The 19,666-nt window shown below is 49.2% G+C and overlaps 1 protein-coding gene across 1 annotated transcript in view; it reads left to right on the top strand.

Moving 5' to 3' along the window:
* The window catches only part of spega (striated muscle enriched protein kinase a), a 34,440-nt gene that overhangs the window by 5,595 nt on the left and 9,179 nt on the right, over window positions 1-19,666 (top strand). Inside the window, exons 2-25 of the mRNA XM_061067163.1 lie at window positions 5,369-5,467; window positions 7,747-7,897; window positions 8,854-9,436; window positions 9,926-10,146; window positions 10,338-10,664; window positions 10,786-10,907; window positions 11,302-11,484; window positions 13,059-13,222; window positions 13,311-13,399; window positions 13,496-13,671; window positions 13,748-13,934; window positions 14,017-14,090; window positions 14,161-14,319; window positions 14,397-14,586; window positions 15,608-15,837; window positions 15,935-16,054; window positions 16,148-16,252; window positions 16,341-16,547; window positions 16,617-16,740; window positions 17,572-17,744; window positions 18,052-18,164; window positions 18,258-18,426; window positions 18,719-18,818; window positions 19,236-19,436. Coding sequence (XP_060923146.1) covers window positions 5,369-5,467; window positions 7,747-7,897; window positions 8,854-9,436; window positions 9,926-10,146; window positions 10,338-10,664; window positions 10,786-10,907; window positions 11,302-11,484; window positions 13,059-13,222; window positions 13,311-13,399; window positions 13,496-13,671; window positions 13,748-13,934; window positions 14,017-14,090; window positions 14,161-14,319; window positions 14,397-14,586; window positions 15,608-15,837; window positions 15,935-16,054; window positions 16,148-16,252; window positions 16,341-16,547; window positions 16,617-16,740; window positions 17,572-17,744; window positions 18,052-18,164; window positions 18,258-18,426; window positions 18,719-18,818; window positions 19,236-19,436 — 4,267 coding nt within the window. The remainder of the gene's footprint in view (window positions 1-5,368; window positions 5,468-7,746; window positions 7,898-8,853; window positions 9,437-9,925; window positions 10,147-10,337; window positions 10,665-10,785; window positions 10,908-11,301; window positions 11,485-13,058; window positions 13,223-13,310; window positions 13,400-13,495; window positions 13,672-13,747; window positions 13,935-14,016; window positions 14,091-14,160; window positions 14,320-14,396; window positions 14,587-15,607; window positions 15,838-15,934; window positions 16,055-16,147; window positions 16,253-16,340; window positions 16,548-16,616; window positions 16,741-17,571; window positions 17,745-18,051; window positions 18,165-18,257; window positions 18,427-18,718; window positions 18,819-19,235; window positions 19,437-19,666) is intronic.

The raw sequence follows: 19,666 nt of genomic DNA, 5'->3' as shown, positions 1-19,666 counted from the left end.
GAGAAGGAGAACGTTTGAGGGACTTGCTCAGGCCTCTGTGTTGGAATGAAGTGAGGATCAGATGATTTGAGGACGAAGGAGTAAATCTCTCCGTTGTGATTTTGGCTGAAATGTGAAAGTTTTGGTCCAAATGAAACAAATAAATGTGAAGAAGCATTTTTCAGCTCATAGATTTTGGTTTAAATGTCCAAAACTAAACAGTTTCTGGTTCAATGTTTGATGAAAAATCAGTTTGTATTATTATTATTATTATTGGTTTGAGCTGTAGCTGCTGCTTGTCGTGGTCCCCAGAAGATTCTCCTCCATCGATGTGCTTTAATCTGTGTGTTGGCCCCTGGCAGTCGGGGGGGCAGTAACCTGGACCCTCACTGGTTAAAGCTCACGGACACGCCCCTGGCTGTCGGGGGGGCAGCTCACGGACTCGGACGCAGATTAATAATTGATTTGTTCTGAAAACACACCGGAGAATTCACTGAGAGGTCGAGGTGACAGAATAATATTGTGCTCTGGAGGCTTTGCACATGAATGACTCTGAGAAAGATATATTCCCCCCCCAACTCCCCCACTCCCCCTTTAATATCCATTTCAGCCCCTCCATCCTTTCATCTCTCCCTCTTCCTCCCCCCCGAGTCTCTCGCCTCCGTCTTGCGCTTTTGTCGCTCGCAGCTCAGGAGGAGAAAGGAAAGTCAATTCGCTCTGCTGAAGCCAGTTGTTTTCTTCTTCCTCCTCCTCTTCCTCCTCCTCCTCCTCCTCTTCCTCCTCCTCCTCCTCCTCCTCCTCCTCCTCCTCCTCCTCCTCCTCCTCCTCCTCCTCCTCCTCCTCCTCCTCCTCTTCCTCCTCCTCCTCCTCTTCCTCTTTTTTATTCCCGACTCTCATCACTGCAATCAGGACCAACACAGCCCTCCCCTTCCCACCCCCACCTCCTCTGGTTGGGATTGAGAGGAGGAGGAGGAGGAGGAGGAGGAGGGGGGGGTGGACGAACCAGAGAGCTCCTCCTCTGAAGGAGGCGTCGACGTCAGAGCGGCTGTTCACATCAGCGGATTCTCTCTCAGGCACAAAGACACCTGGCTCTGCTTTATTAGCCTCCTCGCTCGCTCGTCCGTTCTCTCTCTCCGTCTTGCTGCCGGACCGGAGAATAACCCCCCCTCACCCCCCCCACCCCCACCCCCCCGCTCGCTCACACACAGCATCCATCCTCTTCTTCTGAATTGAGATTTGTCTTTTCCTCACCACCGCCACACCCTGGGCTTTTGGGCTTTTGGAGGTTTTGGAGGTTTTGGGTTTCGTGATGTTGTCCTGAGCCACAGGTAATCTCACACATTTGACAGGAAGTGTTTCGTGAAGATGAAGAAAATCTGGTCCAAGAAAAGATTTCAGGTGAGGAAGGAACATTTGAATTTGATGATACGATGAGGATCATTTTCTGTATATTTGCAGTTTGTCATTTGGACTTGTAGATTATTATATTTTGGGATGTCACGCCACACCCGCTCTCTGATAACGTGATGCACCAGAACGGTGAAGAGTGGTTTTAGGGAACATATTAAAAACAGCCTTGCCTGCAGGAAATGAGAAAGTATGGATAGGTTTGTTTGTCGAGGGCAAATCAGGTCAAGCTCACAAAGAAAGTAAACTCTGGTTGCCCGGGAGGAAGTCGTGTTTTATTACAGTAGATCATAAGAAATGTAGATAATTGACTGAAAGTCTCACTGAACCTCAAAAACCTAAATAACAATCTCCTTTTACATCAAAGAACCCAAAGTCCTGCTGCCTCCGGTTGGCCGTGCACATTCTGTGACTCTGAAATATGCATCTGGAGCTGGCAGAGCGTTCTTCAGCTTGATAAGTAATTCATAGAGCAGGTTCACACATTGGGAGCCTGTGGAAAGTGTGTCAGTGGGCTACACATGAGAACCAGAGCAGCCAGAGCAGCCAGGCACAGGACGCTTCTCCTGCTCGGAGCTCGGCAGCGATACCAAACCCCCGAGATGTTTCCTTCCATTTGTTGGAATCATCGGACTTGGATTGGTACTCACTGAATTCTGATTCTTTTGAAGTATTTGCCAAAATCCGAAGTAGGGGGGGCGTGTTGCTGGGCTCTGCTGATATTATAGAGGCCGAAACAATGGAGATCACGACATTGTGTTGGACGCTTGAGCTGGAGTCTGTCAAACTACAGATTCCACCAGGCAACAGTTAATCCAACAAGGGAAGGAGGCAAGGGAAGGAGGCCAGGGAAGGTGGTGAGGGAAGGAGGCGAGGGAAGGTGGCAAGAGAAGGGGAAGAGGGAAGGAGTCGAGGGAAGGAGGCGAGGGAAGGGGAAGAGGGAAGGTGGCGAGGGAAGGAGGTGAGGGAAGGTGGCGAGGGAAGGAGGCGAGGGAAGGAAGTGAGGGAAGGAGGTGAGGGAAGGAGGCGAGGGAAGGATTGGAAGGAAGGAGGCAAGAGAAGGGGCGAGGGATGGAGGCGAGAGAAGGAGGTGAGGGGACGAGGGAAGGAGGCGAGGACAGGTGGCGAGGGAAGGGAGCGAGGGAAGGTGGCGAGTAAGGTGGCGAGAGAAGGAGGCGAGGGAAGGAGGCGAGGGAAGGAGGCGAGAGAAGGAGGCGAGGGAAGGTGGCAAGGGAAGGTGGTGAGGGAAGAGGACGAGGGAAAGAGGCGAGGGAAGGTGGCGAGGGAAGGAGGCGAGGGAAGGAGGCGAGAGAAGGAGGTTAGGGAAGGAGGCGAGGGAAGGAGGCGAGAGAAGGAGGTTAGGGAAGGATGGAAGAAAAGAGGAAACGAGTCTCTCCACTTTCCTCTGCAGAGCAGTGAGTCACTCGGAGGAGCTCTCCTTGGTGCTGATTGACAGATTGTCCGAGGAGCAGTTTCCTCGACTGCTTCCTCAGCAGAACATGAAACACAGATCTTCTTCTTTAAGAGATAAGATCAAACACTTTATGTAACATGGAGCCTTTGGTCAGATTCATTTCCTAAAAACAAGAAGTCTCACCCCAGTGATCAGGGGCTGATGGTCGCAGGAAGTGAAGTTAAAGACTAGAATCTAAAGTCCGACTCTGCCTCACGATTGTTTAGTTCTTAAAATATATATCTGTTAATAAAGATGGACGACATGACAGCTCCCACAAGTGAAGCCAAAGCGTCCTGACTGCCCCCTGGTGGCTGGCTGCAGTATAGGTCATAACAATCAAAATACACGTTAAATGGATATTTTTCAAAGATGTTTTTTGACTGTAAGTTTGGTTTAAATCAGTTTTTGATGATATAAAAACGTGCTGAGACCTTTTGATTGACAGCTGAGACTGTGACCTCACTGTGTCTCCACTCCACAGTCACTACTGCAAAGTGTAAGATGGACACGTTCACTTCCAAGATATTCTGGCTTCATTTCTGGATATTGGGAGGAAGTGGAGACACGTCGTCCATCTTTATTTACAGTTAGTTTAAATCTAAACTTCAACTCTAAACTCCACCTCCCAGCTCCTATGATCCTTTCACTGAGAAGAACCTGAGCGTCCAAGGCTTTATCTGTTTTTATTCCTTCTCACGTTTTCCTCCGGCGTATTGAAAGTGAAGGATTGTTTGTGGTCCCGGACCCACAGGGTGATTAACACAGTTCAGGCTTGACTGTTTAGTGTAGAACAGAACCATTGTGTGTGTGTGTGCGCTGCTGAATAACACATCGCACTTTGTGTCTTGTTTCAGAGAACTGGGCATTCCACACGGACATTTGGCAGATTCACCCATGGTGTGTTGTCAGTATACGCTTCACTCAAATCCTCTTGTGTTCTAATTTTCTCTTTTCTGTGAAAGAAGCAAAGTCACTTTCTCCTTTTCTATCTCCGTCCTCTGTGCTTCGACTGCATGTGCTTCACTTTGATTTATTCCTTTAATAAGACTTTAAAATATGAAAGTTGCTTTCAGTGTATTTGTGTTTTTACCGCTCGACTGCTTATAACAAGAGTGGGTTTTATTATTGTACATCCACCCCCACAATGCAATGTATTTCTAATCAGGCAGAAAAAGGCCTGAGTGAATAATGTCTGGCCACAGTGGTTTAGAATACGAGTCAATATTTGAGCCCCTGAGCTGCACTTGACTCCAAATCATATTTAGGTTATAACTCAGGCTGAATATATCTCCTGTAATTACATTGCTGAGTCAATTCCCCTTCGCCTGGTGGATCTACATACCCACACACACACACACACACACACACACACACACACAGCCGCTGTAATGCCTTAATGCTGATTGCTCATGTTACACTGGCTTTCTCCTCATCAGGCAGACCCTCTGGATTTATCTAATCTGGATCTGACTTGATTTGAGGCGCGATGGCGACGTGCAGCCGGTTTTTTTGCGGTTGCCGTCCTCCTCCTTCTCGAGGCCTCTAACCCCGTAAAACTCGTCCGGCCACTGCTGGTATTTAGACTCTAATGGGTACGAAGAGGATCGGTCGTGTGGGTGAGAGAGATGGTGGTTTCCATAGTAACGGTGCTCTCCCGTCTGCCCTCTCTTGCTGCCACTACGGAAGCGAAGTTTTCCGCTCCTGCCGAAAGCAAAGCTATGGTAAACCTGCCTGTCTTCATTCCTCCTCTGCTCCTGTCCTCCATCTGTCTCTCTCTCTCTCCTCATCTCCTCATCCGTGGCTCCTGACTCTCTCTGTTCACTCCGGTGATGTCATGTGAGACGTGATTTATGATCTGCATGTGTGTCCTTCATTTTTATATTGTTTTATTGTTCTCAACATCAGAGCGTCTCCCTTTCTGTTTCTTTAAACATCAGAACTCTTTGGGGTTTCAAAGCTTTATTTTATAGACATAAACAAGGCAGAAAAAGATGCATTTAGTTTATTTTATATGTTGATTCAAGTTCTAATCGTTTTCTTTTTAATTATAGTTATATATAGGAACCATTTCCATTCTATTTAAGAGATGCATCGGGCAATAAATCATTATCAGAAACCTTTTACTACCTAATATCAGTTTCTGCATCAACCCCTAAAATCTATTTTGTTCATTTTGTTTCTCTTTGTGAAATCAAACATTTGAATCTAATGAATTTTATTGATCATATCAGGGTAAAATAAAAACTCCATACATCAATGTTTTCCATACGCCACAGCTGGCTTCATGTCACGCTCCAGCCTCACCCATTCATTTCCCTCCGGGGCTTCTCCTCTTCTCCTCTTCTCCTTCCCAGGATCCATCACGCTGTTTGCCGCTAAGCAAATGTGAAATCTCATTTTCAGCGAGCCTCGGTTGATTTAGATGTTGTTGTTTCCATCCTCCTCCTCCACCGCCTCAATTTCCTTTCCCTGAGTTTCCACCTCCCACCTTCACTCGTCTTCATTTCTGCCTCGTCTTTATTTCAGACTCTGAGGCCACGGAGGACGAGAGCACGGAGCCTCAGATGGAAACCAAAGAAGGGCCCGGGAGGCCCCAGGACAAGGCCGGACGCAGAGGACCCTCAGGTACCTCATCCACATCCCTCTGCTTCTCACAGATTCATCACTTCTCTGGTTGTTGCTTCTCACAGATTCAGCCTTTTCAGATTCTCATTTATATCTTTATAGCTGTAAAAACCTGCAGGAGGTGACACAATGAAAAGCACATGACTGGTTGCTCATAAACCATTAATGAGGCGACTGTTGATTTTACTGCCAGAAACACACACACACACACACACACACACACACACACACACACACACACACACACACACACACACACACACACACACACACACAGAATTATGATTGAGTGTGGATTGATAGATTAAACGTGGGCGGGTCATCGGCTCGAGAGGTGGAAGGTTTGGATGAAACCTGATATGTCAGAAGACGTTAATCCCACATGGTGTGATGATGCAACATGGTGACACACTGCCCTAGTTTCCAGCAGGAAACCTGTCTCAGGTCTGGATGCGCATGTGTGTGTGTGTGTGTTTGCGTGTGTGTATATATGTGTGTGTGTGTGTGTGTGTCCACAGGGAGTGTACAGCCCTGACAACTGTTGTGATACCAGCTAATGACACCAATTATTTTATAAAAGTTTAATCAGTTGATTAATTGATCCACAAAACAATAAAGTCAGCAGTTTTTCCACCTCCTCATAAACCTGACGACTTATCGATTATCAGAGGAAATGATCGGTAATTAAATAACTCTGTGGTATTTATATTTAAATCTCAGTTTCAGGGTTTCGGCGTCACGGAGGCTGCTCGCCCTCTCCAGGCAACAGGACGTCTGAATATAGAAATACTGACACCCTTCTCCTCTAGCACGGACCGATGTTAGACTCTCGCTCGTACACAGTGTTCACTCGCTCGGCTGAATTCTCCCTCAACACGTTTCTCCAGAGACGAGAATCCAACTAATTAAAACCAGAAAATCACATGAGGATAGATACGTTTGAATCTCGACCTGCGTCTCTTCGGCCCGACAGAGTTAGATTCCTCATCTCACTCTCGTTGTGCTTTCTTGTGTCTTCATGAGAAACAGATATAGATGTTTTATGCTCATGTTGCTGAGTCAGTCTCGCTGAGTCGGTCGTTTTACTCCATCCACTCCATCGCCGTCTGGAGGGTCCGTCGTTAAAGGAAGATGCTGACTGCTCCGGCTTTCCGCTGCCAAAGCATTCCTGTCTCTGTTGCTCATCTCTAAAACGCCAATCACTGCCTGATTTGCGATGGGGGGGGGATGGGGGGTGGGGTCTCGTTAAGTGGTGCACGCTCCACGTCAGCCTTACTCTCTCTCTCTTTCATTTCCTGCTGTAAAACAATCAATACACTCTTTATCCATCCCATTCTTTTGCTTTTTAGCAGGAGTCATTTTCTACCAACTCAGGGTTTTCTGCATCGTCCCTGTGTCAGCACGGGATTAATAAAGACTTTAAAACTAAATATGAAGCTTATTTATCCTTTATTATTATTTCTGATAGAAGAAAAGCCTGGAAACTAAAGAGTGTGATAATCACACGTCAGGCAGAACTTGTCATGATCTAATTGTCCATAATTAAGAGAAATGAAAAGTCTGATAATCTTTACAAGATTAAAAGTTTAATTTGATTTTCTTCAGCCGACGATAGTGAAAGAAATGCCCCCCCCCCTGACATCAGGAACATTGACCCAAATTCAATCGCTCTTTTTAAATCTAACATCAAAACCCACCTGTCTAGGCAGGCGTATACATTTAAATGTTCCTGTCTGCTGAAATTGTTGTTCTGCTGCTGCTCTGCTTTGTGCATTTTAAAAATTTGATTTAACTGTATTGTTGACTGTTGTACGGCGGTGACCTTGAGTATCTTGAAAGGCGCCTTATAAATAAAATGTATTATTATTATTATTATTATTATAATTAAGATCCTAAGAATCCTAGGAATGTGAATGTGAGAATCTCAGATTCACTGACAGAGACGTTTCTTTTATTCGAATGATTTCATGGGATTTCTCGACAGTTCTAAAAACCTGATGGTTTGAATCCAAAGCAGTTGACTCTCTCTCTCTCTCTCTCTCTCTCTCTCTCTCTCTCTCTCTCTCTCTCTCTCTCTCTCTCTCTCTCTCTCTCTCTCTCACTCACTCACTCACTCACTCACTCACTCACTCACTCACTCACTCACTCACTCACTCACTCACTCACTCACTCACTCACTCACTCTCTCTCTCTGTCTCTCTGTCTCTCTGTGTCTCTGTATCTCTCTCTCTCTCTCTCTCTCTCTCTCTCTCTCTCTCTCTCTCTCTCTCTCTCTCCAGGTGAGGGAGGACGGCTGACGGACTACAACCCCGACGCTCCGGACCGGAGGGCCACCCTCCCCGGCACCTACGACCCGGTGGTGGAGCGGGAGCTGCGTACTCTGGGGTCCCGCCCCCCCGGGCCCCACCTGGACCCCACCAACCCAGCCAGGCAAGCTCTGGGCGGGGGTCCCACCGAGGGGGCCCCCCCTGTCCGGCACCTGGGGGTGGAGCCTCTGATCCGGGCGTCTCACGCTAACCTGGCCCGGCCGGCGCAGGGGTCAGAGGAAAGTGTTTCTGTCGGCAGCGACTACTACGGCAGCATGTTCAGCCTCTACCGAGGGAGAACCTTCTCCATGCCCTTATAGCACAAGGCTGCCTTCTCCTTTATGAATCCATAAAACTCAATGACTGCCCCCAAATTTCAAAGAGAACCAGACATATGTCCCCAACTTGCAAAAATCAGATCCAACATGTGAGACATTACAGGATTTATTCCTTTTTTTATTCCTACTGATTTGAATTCTTACTTCCCGTCTTTATTTCGACATCGTGACACTTTCCTTTGACTCGGTGTGGTGTGATCTCAACCTAACGAGGATCCAGATGTTCCTCGGCCAGATGTGTGACTCAGCACTTCTTCTGGAACCTGGGACGACTGCATGTTCCTCTGCAGCAGCAGCTCACTCACGTTTGGATTAACACAGAATGGTTTTGGGTTTGCTGTGTCATGCAAGGGTTGCTGGTTCGGATCCAAGCTAATATTAGCATGAATGTTCTCACTCAACCTAACGATCATGTGATTTGCAGGCATGATGTTTTTGTATTTGGATTCAAAGCAGTTCACATTGTACAGTTTTTAGTATTTTAGAGTTTGTTCCACTTTTCACCACAATCGGATTTAGATCTGAAGATTTAGATCTTTTATTCATTTCTCTGCTATTTGATTTGACTCTGTCTCTGACGATGAGGCACAACTGAGCACAGACAATACACAAAGACAGAAAACACGACAAACAGACACACAATGGACGCTGGTCTGCTCTCTGCTGCACCCCCGACCCCACGGGACCTGCACCACAGATCTAACTTCATTCCTACATGTCCCTTTAACCCTCAACCTTCTAGGAATCAAACCGCCGACGCATCACAGGGTCTTCTCTCCTCCTGCGTCCCCCTGTCCTCCCCCCAGCCCCCCCCCATCAGAGACAGCAGCAGAACCCCGAACCAAGACCTGGACCAGACCAAGTCCTCGGATCAGAGTGTGAACAGCGTGGTCATGACGCCCAAACTGGCTCGAGCAGGACCCAAGATCTTTGACAAGGTGCGAGCGTTCGAGGAGCGACGGGCCGGCGTGGACGGGACCGGGGGGGCAGACGGCGCTGGAAAGAAGACGGGGGGGCCCGGCAGAGAGGGACGAGTCCTCCAGAGACGAGAAGCTTTCAAACAACGGGCTTCTTCCTTAGAGGACAAGACCAGCTACTCCCAGAGGGTCCAGGGCTACCAGAGCAAGTTCGCTGAGGAGCTCCAGAGGATCAAGAAGCTCGTGGGGAAGCCGAGCTTGAAGAAGGCTTACTCCACAGAGCAGCTGTCCCACAGGGAGAGAAGACCCGTGGAGAAGCTGCAGCCCATTCCTCCCCAGGTGGTTCAGAAGCTGGAGGCCAGGCAGCGAGCCCTGGAGGAGGAGAAGGCCGGAGGAGCTCGACCTCGGGTGGAGGCCAGGGAGCGAGAGGAGGAGAAGGCTGGAGGAGCTCGTCCCCGGCTGGAGGCCAGGGAGCGAGAGGAGGAGAAGGCTGGAGGAGCTCGTCCCCGCGTGGTTCAGAAGCTGGAGGCCAGGGAGCGAGAGGAGGAGAAGGCTGGAGGAGCTCGACCCCGGGTGGTTCAGAAGCTGGAGGCCAGGGAGCGAGAGGAGGAGAAGGCTGGAGGAGCTCGACCCCGGGTGGAGGCCAGGGAGCGAGAGGAGGAGAAGGCTGGAGGAGCTGGTCCCCAGGTGGTTCAGAAGCTGGAGGCCAGGGAGCGAGAGGAGGAGAAGGCTGGAGGAGCTCGACCCCGGTTGGAGGCCAGGGAGCGAGAGGAGGAGAAGGCTGGAGGAGCTCGACCCCGGGGGGTTCAGAAGCTGGAGGCCAGGGAGCGAGAGGAGGAGAAGGCCGGAGGAGCTCGTCCCCGGCTGGAGGCCAGGCAGCGAGCCCTGGAGGAGGAGAAGGCTGGAGGAGCTCGACCCCGGGTCCAAGGCAACGGCCTGACGGGTCTGAGTAGCGACCCGGTGAAGGAGAGGAGGACACGTCCGGATCCTCGGGGGAAACCAGCGGACGGCTCATCACAAGGAAACGCAGGGAAAAGCTCTGTTACCATGGAGACAGCACCAGTTCACCAGTTACCAGGGCAACCATTGCCAACAGCCACAAGGACGAGTCTCACCAGGTGCGGAGATGATCTTTAATCAAGGATTTGTGTGATATTTTAAATGTTGACAAATCTGCTTCTTTCTTTGTGAGATAAATATATTTCGCTCAAAAGATTGAAACAAAGAAAAGATATTTTTCTGTAAATACTTTATTGATTTGATTACTTGTTGTAAGTATTAAATCACAGGTTTCTTGTCTCTCACACAGAGAGAAAGTACAAGTTGCTCCAGCAGCTGACAACACACAAGCGTCCTCCTCCAGAGACCTGGGGACGGACTCCAGGACGAGCAGCAAGGCAGGACGCCGCTCTCCCAGTCCCGGGGGGTCCCAGTGTCCCCCCAAGCCCCCCCGCCTCACCCCGTCACCCACCCCGTCCCTCAGCCCCCTGGTGAAGAGGAGGAAGGCGGAGGTGGCGCCGGCGATGAAGATGAACATCCCCACGATCCTGGTGGAGGACGAACCCATGGAGGTCGAGAGCGTGAGGAGGAAAGAGAGGAGGGTCCGCAAGAGAGAGAGAGGGCGCTCTGCTCGACCCCGGCCCCCCGAGGAAGGTAGGAAGAAGAACCCAGAGTTTCATGATTCCACTTTTGAGCTCGAACCCATTTCCAACTCTTCCCCTCTTGTTTCCAGGCGCCTCCTCCGATGACTCCTGTCTGTCGGCTGATGAGGAGCCAGCGGAGGTCCCGAGGTTTGAGAAGCCCCTCGAAGCCGCCACAGGGGCCCGGGGGTCAGAGGTCACACTGAGATGTGTCGTCGCTGGAAACCCTCCGCCCACAGGTACGACAGGAATTTAAATCCTAACCCTCTGGATGCAGAAGGTTGTTGTTTGAACGATCTTGTTAAAATAGATATAAAATATAGTTTGAAGACTGGAGGAACATTTCGACTGCAGAGAACAGGATTAGAACCAGAAGGGTTCAGTGACTCAGCTGAAAACAGGGATTTAGATTAACGCTGTGGCAGAGAGAAGAGTCTTCCTGTGTTTTTTATTGTTTGGGGATAAAAAATTTGCAATTTGTTTGGATCCTTTGGAGAAATGTGAAGCCCTCAAACAAAGAGGCGTCTTCCTGACACATCTCTGAGCGCTGGACTGTTCTATATCTGTGCTTTCAGTGGGAGGGCTGCACCGGCTCGTTCTCCTCCTGTGTGAAGATGTGTTTGTTTCCCTCAGTGACATGGAGGAAGGAGAATGTGGAGATCCGCAGCGATGCCTCCCATGTGGTGAAGGCTGCGGGCGAGGAGCACAGTCTGCTGGTGAAGCAGCTGAGGCCGAGCAGCGCCGGCTCCTACTGCGTCACGGCCGTCAGCGCGGCGGGCAGCGCCTCCTGCAGCGCGCCGCTCGCCATCCAGTCAGGTGAGGCCACGCCGGCGAGGGAGAAGCTGAGAAGACGGAGTTAGACGGAGATGTTGCTCCTCTGGAAACACACGAACATATTGACTCAGTGTCTTTAATCCTCTGCCAGCCCTCCTCCGCTCTGACACGCTGGCTTAATGGCTGCAAAGGCCCGATGGAGCTCAGCATCCCAGCCGGGGCTCCGTAGCAGCGATAGTTGCCATGGCAACCCATTCATTCTTTAAAGCACCCCCTCATCTCGGGGCGGATTCAAAATCACAGAGCCGCCCCGGGAACACAAAAGGTCCCCGGAGCCCTCAAGGCAGCCGCGGCATTCGGAATGAGAAGTAAACAAAATAACTGTTCCAATTTGGAAAAGGCTTCTGCTATGTGTTGTTTATATTGTACCCTGTGTGTGTCTGTGTGTGTGTGTGTGTGTGTGTGTGTGTGTGTGTGAGGCGAGCTTGCACCGCTCCCAGGGTTGTGTATCAGCTCATGTAAATGAAACCTGCTTGTCCCGAGTTTTGTCAACAAAGTGAATTTGCTCCTCAGCGTCTTCAGGCCGAGCCGGGCCTGCGTGCCCATATTAGGCCTGTCGAGTCCAAGGAGTATTTTTAGCCTCTTGTTCTTTCGGGTAATTGCCGTCTGCTTTGTGTCGCTGGTTGAGATTACTGCTGGAGTTCCTCTTTTTTATCTCTCAGTCGATTTCACGCTGCCGGGTTTCGGAGCCGGAGTCGTAGAGATTATGGGAGTGAGCTCGACAAGGGGAACAAGATGAAGTCTGTGTTGAAGTGAAACAAATATCTTCCTCTGTGAAGTATGAAACCCACTGAAACCTGAAAGAATCTATAAGATATTTAACGTGAACGTGAGGTTGGCGTTGTCGGAGAACACGACAGTGACAGGAAGCAGAGGAGAGAACAGAGGATGAGGCTGAAGGTTTAGTTGTGTAAGAGTTGGCAGCTGGAGGTAAATAGTCTGCAGAGTTCTCCCTGGTGCAGGCGCTGCTCCCACATGTGATGATAGGTACGTTCTTCCATTCCTTACTTTTAATACGCAGCGCTCTGACATTTCAAACTGAATGCACGCTGTTGGATTTAGTTTGAAAAGCCGCTGTGGTCGTCTCCTATCTGCTCCTGCCAGATGTGTGAGTGTGGGACAGGCGGGGGGGGGGGGCTGGCTCCTCACTCCTCCACCCAGCTGTGAATTCATTCTCACTTCAGTTGGCGTCCAGACAGAGAGTCGGCTCCGCAGCTCCGTGGGAATCAGCAAGTGATTGTGTCGGGGCTTAAGGGATTAATTCATTATCTGTGCAGTGTGGGTCACTAGCACAGCGCCCCCCTGTGGTCGGTGTTGATGTGTGAAGATGCGTGGACCAGGCGCTCGTCTCCCGAGCGACGGTAAACACCGGAGCTCTGACAGACGTTTAGCCAGCGCTCGCCCTGCGTCAAAGAGATTTGCTCTTAATCACTCAAATTAGAAAGTGTGGATCTGACCTTTCCATGAACCCAAGGAGAAGTTAATTAGATGAAGCAGCAGTGAAATTCAAATTCCATCAAACTTAACGTCCAGCATCACTCGTCTGTCCCTTCCAGAGACGTCCCACCTGCAGGGGGGACAAGCAGCCGTGTCCCTGGAGGTCAGGGGTCGGATCCAGTCAGACGAGGAGCACCTGAGCCCCCAGGAGGAGGTCATGGAGGTCGGGGACTCGAACACACTCAGTAAGAGCGTCTGCTTCAAGGAGCGTCCGTCCTTTCAGGTACGAGAGTCTCAGAGGAAAAACCAACCATGAAAGTCACTGAAGGAGCTGAGACTTTGGAACTGAGGAAGTTGATTTGTTTTTAAAGGTGGCGCCGTGTGACCAGGGGGCAACTGAAGGTCAAGAGGTCATCATCTCAGCGAAGGTCAGAGGTCAGCCTCTACCCATGGTTTACTGGTACGACTCCTTCTCTCACAGACTGGTTTCAACATGATGTCTCTCACACACACACACACACCATTAAACGACCGTGACAGCTGCTCTGTATTGAAGGTTGAAGGACAAAGTCGCAGTGAAGACGTCCGGACGCTTCTCTGTTCGAGAGACAGACGACGGCCTCAGGGAAATGAGAATCAGCTCAGCCCAGAGGTCGGATTCTGGGATTTACGTCTGCAAGATCATCAACGAGTACGGGAGCCGGCAGGCGGAGTGCAGGCTGGAGGTGGCAGGTGGGTCACGACCTCCTGGTTCCATCCTGACGTCTCAAACATGTTGCTTTAGTTTCTGTGTTTGTGTTCTGATCAGCAGCTGCAGAGCAGGCGTCTCTGGGAATCACCCGGGGCGTCAGAGACGTGGCGGCGAGGGCGGGAGAGTCGGCCAAGTTCGAGTGTCAGGTCACGGGACCCCTGGACGTGGAGGTGGACTGGATGTCCAACGGGAAGCTGATCCAGCCGGCGCTGCTCAACTGTAAGATGCACTTTGATGGAAAGAGGTGAGTCGGGAGCAGGAAGTCCAACAGAAAAATGTCCCTTTTTTTGATTGTTGGACATTTGTAACGGTGGATTCTCCTCCAGGTGTCGTCTGCTGCTGAACTCAGTCCACGAGGACGACAGCGGGACCTACACCTGCAAGCTGAGCACCGCCAAAGGTAAACACCGTGACCCCTGACCTCTCTGAGAAGAGGGAGAATTTAACTGTGATGTATCCAATGTTTACAGAGGAGTTGACCTCCAGCGCGACCCTGAAGGTGACCCCATCCAAGGAGCCTCTGTTCACCCGGAAGCTGGACATCCTAGAGGTCATCGAAGGTCGCACGGCCCGGTTCGACTGTAAGGTCAGCGGGTCGCCGGCTCCACGAGTCACATGGACACACTTCGGTGAGAACCTCCCTCGTCTGTCTGGTGTTTCTGGTTTTCTACTCACACGTCACTAACAGCTACTCGACGTCTTTCAGAGAAACGAGTGGAGGAGAGCGATAACGTGCGCTTCCTTCAGGAGAGCGGACGCCACTCGCTGGTCATCACGCACGTCAGCGGAGACACCGAAGGCTTCTACACGGCCGTGGCTCAGAACCTCCACGGGAAGGCGGAGACCACGGCGGAGCTCTACATGCAGGAGCCTCGAGCTGCTGCCTCCTCTCACATGTAAGAGAAGCTCCTCTGAGGAACCGAGGTCATTTCAAAGATCATCAGTCTACTTTTTATATTAAAAACAAATGGGAGCTGGAGGTAAATATTATAATTGAGGATGGGGAGTGGGAAACAATGTGCATTGGATGTCATAAAGGTATCAATAGTAACATGTGGAAGGAGTTTGATTGGAAGATGAAGACTAGGTTCTTTAAGACGCCCTCCGTGGTCTCTAATTTTGCAGATAATCCAGCGGCAATATAGATTAGATTAGATTCAACTTTATTGTCATTGCACAGTACAAGTACATATGCAACGAAATGCAGTTTAGCGTCTAACCAGAAGTGCAAAAAAAGGCAGTAAAGTGCAGAGTATTGTGCATATTAAAGTGAAAATGTAATAAATAGGATCTGTACAGTAGAAATATAAATGGAATATAACAGTATTAACAGGAATTAACAGGAGTTGAAAGATTTAAGGACGATGAATACACTATGAGCAGGCTAAAAATATAAATATATATAAATATGAATACACTATAGGTAGGGTAATACAGTAGTAAAAAAACAAAGTAATATACTGCTGGAGACGATGTGGAATGGCGACCACTCACACATATTTTGGGATTGCCCAATGATGCTTCCTTTCTGGAAGGGGATAAAGAGCGAGATAGATAAAGTTTTGGGAATTAATATCCTATTCACCTCAAGTCAGTTTCTTTTCGATCTAACTCCTGAAGGCACAAGAGACCAAGAGCACTTGTTACATATATTCTTGATGACTGCTTGGAAAATGGTGACAATAAAATCCGCAATTCAACCATTGCAGGAAACCTCTCTAACTGAGGGGAATCCTGTGGTACGATGGAATGTCTTAACTGTCCATTTATTTATTTACTTATTTATTATTTCTCACTCATCAGACTGTCATGTATAATTTGTGATGTTGTCAAGGAATGTTTGTGTTTCTCTTCAATAAAGTTCTAAAAAAAAAAAAAAGTTCATCAGTCTGTTCACGTCTCTTGTCGTCTCTCCAGGGCGAAGCTGGAGAAGATGCCGTCCATCCCCGAGGAGCCTGAAGGAGCGGAGAGCGAGGTGGAGAAGAGGACGATGCCCGACTTCGTCAAACCCCTGGCCGACGTGGAGGTGGTGGAAGGGAAGGAGGTGGTGCTGCGGTGCACCGTGGGGGGTCTGCCCTACCCCAGCATCGCCTGGTACCACAACAGCAAACGCATCGAGAGCAGCGAGGAGCGCAAGATGACCCAGTGTAAGTAGATGAGAAACACAGATCAGCTGTTTACTGATGGGGGGGGGGGGTGGGGGGTGGAGATCTGAAATAAGAAACGTGGCCGTCTGTTCTCCAGACAGGGATGTCCACAACCTGGTCGTTCGGAGCGCTTGTCACGCTCACGGCGGCGTCTACAAGGCCGTGGTCTCCAACCGACTGGGCAAGGCAGCCTGCTACGCACATCTGTACATCACAGGTCAGCTCGCACACTTCCTGTTTAACTCTTACTCACATTAAATATAATATAACATGTTCATTTATTATCATTTATTCATCTACTGTAACTCAGACATCGTCCCTGATCCTCCGGACGGCCCTCCAGTGATCGACGCCATCACAGGGAAAAACATAAGCCTGAGCTGGAAGAAACCAAAGAGGCTCGACTCCTCGTTCGGTAAAACAAAATCCTCCTCATCTTCATCTTCATCACTGTGTCATGTGATCATCCAGGCTGAGTCACTAACCAGCGCCTGTGTGTGCAGACAGCAGCTCTCTGCTGTACGTGGTGCAGCAGCAGCCGCTGGGCTCCGTCCAGTGGTCCGTCGTGGCATCGAACCTGCGGGACACCAGCTACACCGTCACCTCCCTGTCCAAGGGGGTCCGCTACGCCTTCAGGGTCGTGACCTCCACCGGCAAGACGCTGAGCAAACCCTCCGCCTCCACCGACCTGGTGCAGCTGCTGGACAGAGGTACCGACCTTCACCGTCCTCCGAGGAAATCATCCGAGTGCACACGTTGAACTGTTGTAATCTGTGCAGGACCTTATCTGAGGAAGGCTCCGGTGATCCTGGACAAACCAGACGTGGTGTACGTGGTGGAGCACCAACCTGCGAGCATCACCATCACACTGAACCATGTGCACGCAGCCGTCACCTGGAAGAGGTGAGTTCTCTGCATAGACAAGAGAATATGAATCAAAGCTGTGTCTAGACCAGTGGTTCTCAACCTTTTTTCAGTGATGTCCCCCCTTTGAAAAAGAAATTCTGCCGAGTTCCCCTCACCAGGGCAAAGCATTTTTGGTTGAAAGAAAGGAGTAATACACAGTGCTGTGCCATTAGTGTCTGATTTTAATAAACCTTGTAACTAGACACTTTCAAATTTAAAACTCCATCAATGTCCATAACATTGCTCATTTGTAGTGGTCTCTCTTGAACTATTTGGAAATAAAATGTTATAAAAACAACTAGACTTATATAACTAAATAATTATCTCAATTATAAATATAGATTTGTGCACATACAAATTATTATCAACTGAAAGTGACCTCTTTTGGGATCATAATAAAGATATGTTCTCAAACTGAACTCATGAACTTAACTATAGATAAACACTTCTTCAGAAACAAGAAAGTCATTAACTTCATTTTAAATATAAGTAAAAATGTCTTTTTTAAGGATCGAAAAAAATACTGATCTTAAATTTACAAACTGTCAACACTGGTGATCACATTGTTCCATTGAACTGAGTGAGTGCTTTTCCATTTACATTTTAGTGAGAAACTGTCCTAGAAACCTAGAAATTAGTACATAAAGCATTGAGTACTCAAAAGGCACTTCTGGCAAGAATGATTGTTATAATATGGGAAATATATTTAAGTGTGTATTTACAGACGTCAGTATTCATGATTGAAAATCAACAATTTTCAATCCTGAATAGACGGTTCAGGACCTGAAGTAGTGGAACTCTGAGTGGTTCTGCCCCTGTGTCCCTCAGGAGGGGGGTGGTGCTGGTCAACAGACCCGGGATGTACGAGATGAGCATGCCGGACGACGACCAGCACGCCCTGAAGCTGCAGCGGGTCAGGAGCACGGACCTGGGCCAGCTGGTGGTCGTGGCCAGCAACCAGTTCGGCAGCGACCTCTGCACGCTGCAGCTGGCGATGGCCGGTCAGTGGAGCTCGGGAACAGAAACCTACGATAAATTTAGCATTTTAGAAAGAATCCAAAGTTCACGCTGCTTATTCCTGGCAGCTGCAAATCCAACACGCGAGAGCGGCCGGTAATTTAAGTTGAGCCGTGGAGATTTAGTTTTGCTGCCTCCTGACTTTTGAATGTGAAAACATCAGCTTCGTCACGTAGCTCCTGGTTTAACTTGAGAAAATATTCAAGATGTGTTGCAGTTATACAAACTATAAATTCAGTCTTATTTCAATCTCTAACTTGAATGTTTATTTGTCCTATTTGTCGTCTGTAGTGCCTCCTAAGTTTGAAACCATCATGGAGGACCAGGACGTGCACGTCGGGGAGATGTCTCGCTTGGCTGTCGTGGTCGAAGGGAAACCAGACCCAGATATTCTGTGGTATAAGGTAGAGGATCTATCTTTTATATGAAAAACAAACTGTGATTCCTTTGCATTTGTTATATCTATAACAAATGAATGATCTCTTGTTCATTTGCAGGACGACGTGCGTCTCTCTGAGAGCAACCACTTCACATTTGTCTACGACGACCCTGAGTACTCCCTGGTGGTTCTGAACGCCCGGCCCGAGCACTCGGGCGTGTACACGTGCACGGCCAAGAACCTGGCGGCCTCCAACTCCTGCAAGGCTGAAGTCACAGTTCACACAGGTCTGACAGCAACACACACTGAAGTAGAATACACATAAGAGAAATTTTCATAATGCAAATATATAAATATATATTTAGAAAGCAGTGTTTTCCTCCACGTGCATCGTATCAAACTGCTGATGCAGCACAGTCACATGAACTAGTGTCTGCAGCATATGTGCAGGACCACAAGGGGTTGTTAGGCTACACTATGAAACCATCTGTCACTGTGCTGGCACACGTGCACGGCCAAACACACACACAAACACACACACACACCCAGTAAACATGCTGATGTCGCTGCTCCCTGCAGAGCGGAAAGAAGCTGCCGAGCCGATGGAGGACGAGGGAACCATTCTGAGGAAGATGAGGCGTTTGACTGATTACTATGATATCCACAAAGAGATAGGGAGGTGAGTGTGTGTGTCTGTGTGTGTGTGTGTGTATCGGCATGTGTGAGTTGTTGGGCGCCACACACGGGGGAGTCCCACCTGCTCAACAATAGTAATGACAGATGAGTCTCCAGCCGGAGCAAAGTGAATAGATTGAAGACAGATGATTGGTTTGTTGGGACTCGGAGGAGACAGGAAGTCACTCTGGTTCCCAGCAGCTGATGTGAGCAGGTGGTTGAACCTCAGCCGACTCAGCGTGTTTGAAACTTCATCAACTCTCGCTCACTGGGACGTTTACACACATGTTCCCAGGAGGCTGCAGGAGAAGCTCCAGAACACGTCCTGACAAACTGAGAGCATTCCATCACCGTGATGTTTTGTGGCGTCTTTGTTGTGCGACTGTTTAATAGAATCAGAATTAATGTGGTTCCTGTTTAGGGGCGTGTTCTCCTACGTGAAGAGAGCGACTCAGAAGAAGGGAAAGGCCGAGCTGGCGGCCAAGTTCATCTCGGCCCGAGGGAAGAGGAAGGCGTCGGCTCTCCGGGAGATGGATCTTCTGTCGGAGCTGGACAACGAGAGGATTCTTTATTTCCACGACGCCTTTGAGAAGAAGGACGTGGTGGTGCTCATCACGGAGCTGTATCCATCCACATCTGATATTGTTGTTCTTTGAATGATGTTTTATTATGTCACGTCTGTACATCCATACGACTCTGACTCTCCTGCAGCACTGTTGTAGATCCAATGTGCTTCACTGTCGACCAGAAGAGCACTTAACTTTATCTCAAGGACACTTAAGATCCAGAGCATTAATCCTAATGTCTTCCTCGGCTCCCGGGAGGAACAGACGCAGCTCAGCAGCTTCTTCT

This window comes from Limanda limanda, chromosome 23 (assembly GCF_963576545.1).
Source record: "Limanda limanda chromosome 23, fLimLim1.1, whole genome shotgun sequence".
Lineage (NCBI taxonomy): Eukaryota > Metazoa > Chordata > Actinopteri > Pleuronectiformes > Pleuronectidae > Limanda > Limanda limanda.
Note: the sequence above shows the minus strand (reverse complement) of the source record. Positions and strands in the feature narration are given on the sequence as shown.